The sequence below is a fragment of the Eutrigla gurnardus genome (assembly GCF_963514095.1).
Source record: "Eutrigla gurnardus genome assembly, chromosome: 15".
In the NCBI taxonomy this organism is placed as follows: Eukaryota; Metazoa; Chordata; class Actinopteri; order Perciformes; family Triglidae; genus Eutrigla; species Eutrigla gurnardus.
Genome location: NC_139938.1, coordinates 12,657,879 through 12,664,988, shown reverse-complemented (window position 1 = coordinate 12,664,988; position 7,110 = coordinate 12,657,879). Strand labels below are relative to the sequence as shown.

The 7,110-nt window shown below is 42.0% G+C and overlaps 1 protein-coding gene across 1 annotated transcript; it reads right to left on the bottom strand.

Moving 5' to 3' along the window:
- Window positions 1-650: 650 nt before the first annotated feature.
- On the bottom strand, window positions 651-6,785 carry cct6a (chaperonin containing TCP1, subunit 6A (zeta 1)). Its single transcript, XM_084029733.1, has 13 exons — window positions 6,585-6,785; window positions 5,849-5,912; window positions 5,153-5,287; window positions 4,796-4,969; window positions 4,456-4,559; window positions 3,802-4,072; window positions 3,212-3,294; window positions 2,794-2,890; window positions 2,268-2,415; window positions 1,693-1,826; window positions 1,414-1,516; window positions 1,120-1,192; window positions 651-1,031 (listed from the first exon to the last, which is right to left on the bottom strand). The coding sequence occupies exons 1-13, from the start codon at window positions 6,719-6,721 to the stop codon at window positions 959-961; spliced, it is 1,596 nt and encodes a 531-aa protein (XP_083885859.1). The 5' UTR covers window positions 6,722-6,785; the 3' UTR covers window positions 651-958.
- Between the last annotated feature and the right edge of the window lie 325 nt (window positions 6,786-7,110).

Genomic DNA, 7,110 nt, shown 5'->3' with positions numbered 1-7,110 from the left:
CTATTATGGGGAAATCTATTTATTAAAGCTCTAGTCTACGATTTCAAAGGTTTGAAAAAAGCATCCCCCCCCCCACACACACCCCTCCCCTCTGTGCTCCTCCAAGCTCGTATCGTTCTCCCCTTGCAGCCTCCCACCTCCCTCTCCTATTTATGCTTGGATATAATATATTCCCAGTTAGTTCCCCTAAATTCCCATTATTCCCATGGAAAGTTTCCAAATATGGAATATTTCCAAAATTCCCAAGCTTCAGTTCCCGTGGAAATTTACCAGAAACTTTCAAGAAATTTACCAGGAATTTCCCCCCCCTTTGCAACCCTACATATACTGTTACGCAGCTCAGCTCTAACAGTGAACATTTTAATAGCCTTTACATATTTGTAGATTTTAATTTAAATACAACTTGTATTTTAGAAGTTAAAAAGTACAATATTTTTAAGTACTTAAGTTTTTAATAAGTATCAGAAATAGTCCAAATTTGTAAAGTAACATCGCCCCCTGGTTGTGTTACCGTTTTAACAGCTTAGTCAGATGTGCGTTATAAATTCTTGCACTTTTCCAAGCAGAACATATTTTAGGTTGAGCAGCCAGATTCTCTCAAGTCAACAATTTCATTTTTCAATGAATCTCCAAAGACAAACACCAAAATCTTTCAAGAGCCAAGAAAATCTTTTAATGGGTAGAAACAGAACCAAGTGGCAGGGGCCAGTGCTTAACAAAATGTCATAAATAAACCAATCAGAGGAAGGCATTGACAAATCCGTGAAAAAAAAAACCCATGACTAACATAACGATGGTTTGGGACAGACGCTGTGATGAATGCCGTGGGGTTTACGGCAGGCCGTCCGTCAGACTGGGGGGCTTCAGACTTCCTTGAGCAGGAACATGTTGACTGAGCCGTCAGGTAAACAACTGTCCCTGTGAATATGACAACAGCTGCGGCTTCTTCAGGTGACCTTTAACCTTTGAGGGAAGACATTCCAGCTCGCATAATCTCATCCACCAACAAGATGTTGCTGGCAATGACCGTGCTGAAGAGGAACGAAGAGAGATTTTAGAGCTCGGCGGAGAATGCATACAGAGAATTGGTCTTATACAGTTTAGAAAGTGGAATCTCACCATGAATGGAGAAGTTGTTTCTTTACGCTGTAATTATCCCAAACGCCTGCTTCTCCAGCCACCATGGGTTCCCCTGAGGAAGAACAGGATTTAAGTTAAAAAAAAAACAAGCTTGTAATAAAAGTGCACTAGAACCGAACCAGGTATTGGTCAGGTTAAATAAGGATTTAAATATGACTTAAGACTATCAACAAGATTCCAAAAATAAATGGAATTCGTGGAGTGGAACAGATGTTGTGGAGGTCTCTAAATTTGTGTTACACAATCTTCTCATAACTGTGCTGTGGTTCTGACCTGTGTTGAGGTCCACACCAACCAGTTGACCACAGTCTTTGTACTCTGTCTGCAGCTTCAGGAGGGTCTCCTGTGGGTCGTAGCCAGAGTTGGCCGCCAGAACCTACAAGGGAAGATGCATAATTAAAAATAATGTATGAAAGTCAACTTATGTAGAGGAAAACTGGTTGAAGGGAACTTTGTTAGGAGGACCAGGTACATTATCTGTAGCATAATACAGATTTCTATAACTCATGCAGCAACACGGAAAAGCCCTGAGAGAAAGTAACAATCCTTCACCTTGGGGATGACTAGGAGAGCATCTGCAAATGCTTGGACTCCCAGCTGGGCTCTGCCTTTCACATTAGGCTTGTGTTTCACCAGAGCATCTGCTACAGCCACCTCGAACGCACCAGCGCCAGACACAACACTACCTGAAGAGAGGAAGAGGAAAATGAAGATACTCAGAATACACATGTATCATAACTTTGGCTCAACAAGGCAAGACCAACCTGTTTAAAACCAAATAAATAACTGGGGAGTTTGTTCTGATCAGCTAATACATGTAGGAGAGACTGAAACGCTCCTAACGCAGAGGTAAAGACCAGAGTTACTGTAGCACAGACGTGAGAGGCCAGGGAGAGCCACGTTAGCATCCCTGGGTGTTCGCTGTGCGAATGAGACCGCTAATGTGTGATAAACCACAAAACGTCTTCAGCAGTAACAGGATCAAATGAAGCACATTGCCAACCATGAAACTAATTTAAATTAGGAACATTTCTTATGCCACCTAGTGGCAACTTGATCACTTTTGCCAGTTTGCTGCAATAAAAAATAAAAAAAGAGAGTGAAATTTTAGGTTTGTAGTGTCTTACCATCTTCAATGGCATTCTTGACTGCCCGCAAACCATCCCTTACGGCATCTTTGATCTGTGTGAGGGTGTGTTGGTTGGGTCCCTTCACCAGCAGGGTAACCGAGCGAGGGTTCCCACACTTCTCGATGAACGTGTACTTCGACTCACCCTGCAAAGAGGATTCAGGATGATTAACAACTCAATACAAAGGTCACTTCTGCGTTTTTAAATCTGGACCTCACGTGTGTGTGTGTCTAACTGACTAATGGGACTAGTAGGGAGTGTAAGTGTACAGAAAGCATAGCTAATGTTAACTTAAAGAGTTTAAAGTCATTGCTGAATATTTAGTCGTTTTTGACAATGTGGTTGTGAAACAAGATTTCAGCACCTCTCCAAGCGGGACACAATAACAAACTGACCCAAGCAAGATAAAGTGGAATATTTCATTTCCTGAGCGGCTGGCATCTGCAGCTCAACACCAGACCAATTTCAAAGTCCAGGTAGAAAAGTACATTAAGGAATACACCCAGAAAAACGGATTACTCACCAGTGTGTGCTCGAAAACCAACCCAGCATTTCCCAAGCAGTCAGGTGTGAGGTCATCAACTGAATTCATGGCAATGCCACCGCAAGCGAGGGTGAGCCTACCAAGGGAAAACATACTGTATGTATAACTCAGTTCTTTGATGCGATGTATGGTGAAATCACATAAAGCATCTGTAGACCCTCTTAACTTTCTAATAATATGGTTTTAACTAATGTGGTTTTGTATGATTTTGTTTATTTCTTAAATTTAGATTTAACATCTTGAACCCCTCTCTTTGAACTTTTGTCAATTTCCCTTTTTTTTTTTTTAAAGAATACAGTAAAATATACTTCCACAGTGCTCAGTCTAAAAAAACACAGCAACAATATTTCTGTTGTACTGAGAGGACACATAGTGAGGAAATGTGTTTCATTCTTACCTCTCCATATTCCTCCTCTTTGCCCTGCGCAGGGCTACGATGCCCTCCTTGGCAAGGGCATCCAGGGAGAACGGGTCAATACCCTAAACAACAGAGAAAACATTACATTTCTATTCATTATCTTCAATGTTACTCATATTTCATTGTATTAATGTCAGTTCCAGCAATCATAAGTTTATTCTGATCCGTTGAATACATATAGGGGAGGAGGGGACTCTCCTAATGCAGAGGTACAGATCAGATTTACTGTGGCACAGATACAAGAGGCCAGGGGGAGCTACGATAGCACCCTTGGGTGTTCTCTGTGCATTTAAGTGATGACATAGAAATGAAAAGTCTATAAAATGATATGTGAATTGACCATAAGCTTGGTGGACATTACAGGTGTGTAAAAAGCATCACAACGTGGATATGAACGACTTTAAAAAACAGTTCCAACATAATTAGATTGGATGCTCTTATACTGTAATCTTTCACTGTTTAAAACATTCACAACATGTCGCTTCATACCGATCGTTGTTTAAAGCACATTTTGGAACGTAATGCTGTAAATAAGCTAATATACCGAATCATGAATCCTTTAAGCATACCTTCTGGTTAATGACAACAAAGCCCTTCTCCCCATCGGGACAGACTTGGTTCTTGAAGTTTATGATCTTCTGCACGCGGTCTTCAATGAACTTCCTTTCTGCAGCCACAAGCTTCTCCCTCTCCCCAGCACTCTTGTAGAAGAAGCCAGAGTTCACCTCGGTCTTTTCATACTCTAAAGAGACGTTGCAGGTCAGCACATAGGCGTTCTCCACCCTCTTCTTCATGTCTGGGTGTCTGGCACCGTGGTCCAACACCAAACCTCTGATCAGCCTGAGAAAGTGACATTTAGACATTTGAGATGCATATAAATAAATAAAAAGCACTTTTTTCCTGTACATTTTGTAATTTAATTAAGACTTTTAGTGCAAAATAAATGTACGTTTCAAATGAAATCACAGAGAACACATGAACAGTTATCTCTAGCTATTCACTTTGTTCACATGCAGTCACACAAACACTGAGTAATCAGATTAAGACAATAGTTTGATTTAATTACACTGGGGTACTACCATGAGAAAATAGGGGATTTCAGCATCATCATGATTCCACTAAAAGATACATTATCATATTGAATTATTGCCTAACCCTACCTATACACCAATACCAGTAAAGGAATGAGTTGCCTCGTGTTCGGAGTCTTGATTCAAACTCACTGTGTATCGCAGTCGGTCTTGTGTTTCATCTCCATGATTTCCACCATGTACAGGTCGATGGGCTCATTAGGTTTAGTGATAGCCAGCACAGCATCCACTACAGCCTGCAGACAAAAATAAATAAAAAATGAAGAAATAATAAATCAGCCCACTGCCACCAGTGGGTTATCTGAGTAAAGGCATCACTTTGAGCTGTGGTAGTTTATGAGGGACATTAGTCTTATACAGCCAAAGGGATAAACAAATCTACTAAGAGCATCAATAACCAAGAAAACGATCATGGTTTGGTGCTGTGACCCTCAGCGCTGTGTACGCTGAGCTCAATTCCCTCATGTCTCACCTCAGTGAGAAGGTCTGCCAGCTCCGTGTAGACCTTGGTTCTGAGGGAGGTGCGCGCTACGTTGATGAGAGTTTCTCTGTCCATTTCCCGAGTCACCTTCACCTCCTCCAAAACAGCCAAGGCTTTTTCTTTTGCCACCTCAAAGCCCTCAGCAATGATTCTTGGATGAAGACCCTGTAGGACAAAGTCACAGGGAGTTATGGGAAGAAAATAGATCCAGCTCACAATACTGGATATTGACATGCATTCTGACACAAGTCACATACCAATTTCTGTAATAAAAACAAAAATACGTAGTATACATTTGAGATAAATAACCAGAATTTGGAGATTTTAGATGACAAGCTGCTCTTTTACCTCTGACACATAGAGGTCAGCCTGCTTCAGCAGTTCACCGATGATGAGGACATTTGAGGTGGTTCCGTCTCCTGTGATGTCATCCTGTGCCGTGGCAACCTTTGCAATGAGTGATGCTGTCGGGTGCTGGATTTGCTGCAGAGACCAACAAAAAAGCAAGTCATGAAGCAAAACCCCCTCACAATTAATACAATTAACTTTCACAATTGATTATTGGCATTCATAACTTTACAGAGGTGACTTCAAATGGCTCATCAGAAATACGGAAAGGATTCTGTAGCAGATATTCAAGAGCCCGGAGGGAGCTACTGTAAATGAACGGCACTTGGAAATCCATGGCAAACTTGGCATGGTCATTATGCAAGATATTAGTAGACTGGTGGTGCAAGACTGCTGTAAATAACTAAACCTCATAACAAACTACTTGTTTTATGCTCCGAATAGGTAGCAAAATGGTACTTTCGATACTGCACTCTCACAAACATAAAAATATTACACTAACACTCTTTTCTTCTTAATCAACAAATAAAGCCAAATTGCTCAAATAATAAATGTTCTCCAGACATAAAACATGCTTAACTCGTCTTCAGTAAACGCACCCACATTAAATAGGGGTGTGGTCTCTCCAACAATAAAGAAGGAAGCACAATAAAGGATGAGACATAATTGTCATTTCACGGCTCAGCACCTCCTTACCATCTCGTGTAACAAGACGTTGCCATCTTTGGTCAGCTTTATGTCTCCTGCACCAGACACCAGCCTGCGGATCCAAACAGGCAACACGTTAACAGTCGAAAGCAAAAGATGGTTCCCTGCAACACACAGTCGGCTCATGTGGTGTTGGTTAACAGTCAGGAAAACTACGTTCACAGTCAGTCAGTTACATCTAGAGTCTGTCCACCAACTGACTCGGTAACTATTGGTTAGCTTACTAAACTATTTAGGATAACGTTAATCCCCCTGATGCGGGACGACACTTATTACATTAATCAACCCGCTCATTATTCCAACTAGACGACGTTAAACTAACTTCCGTTAACACCACTTTGATTCTGCGTCCTCATCGAGCTCGATTCCGGCGAGTTTAGCGTAATGAGATAACCAGCGGATGCTAACATACTGTTAGCTCGGTGGTTGTCAAAGCGGATCGTGACGATGACTGGGCAGGGCAGCGTGCGCCGGGAAATCCGTGTAGTCAGCGGAGGCCTAAGCAGACTGGCATTGTGATTTAATACTTTTATGTCGGATGGTGAGAAATGAATACACAATTAAATGCTTTCCAGATTAATTCGTTATCAGGTCTCGGCGTGGTGACTATGGTGCTGATGTTAACGTTACGTGCACAGCACACCTACCGGCGCATTGAAGCTAACGGTACTTAGCAAAGTTAGCTTAGCACGCATGCTGCACAAAGGGCTCCGGCGGCACTCACATTTTCATGGTCCCCTTCGGTCCCAGGTTACTTCTAAGCACATCTTGAAGACCCCGGGCGGCACTGATGTTAACCGCGAGGGCGGCCTGGGCCCTGGCCACCTCCGCTTTGGGGTTCAGAGCTTTCACGGCAGCCATGGCGAAGCAGCTCAACCAGCGATGTAAAAGTAAAAAGTACCGCTGCTGCTAGGGCTCGTGGGCTCTAGAAAGGGAAGTCGGCTTCCAGAAGGCTCCAGCACGTGCTCTTGTGGTGCATTTACGTAACCATTCTTGGCTCGGACATTAAGAAGCTTCTCCGACTTACGTTAACATTTCATAGCACAAACAGAATCACGAGTGATACGTTAACATTTAATAGCACATAATGAATCATGAGTGATCCGACTACAAGTAATTGTACCCGGAGTTGGAATAATGGGCATGAAAGCAATATTTGTAATAAAAAAAAAATAATAATATGGGCAAAAAGTATCCGTTTGCTTTCTTAATAGCGATGATAAATATCTACTCTAAATATAAAATCAAAC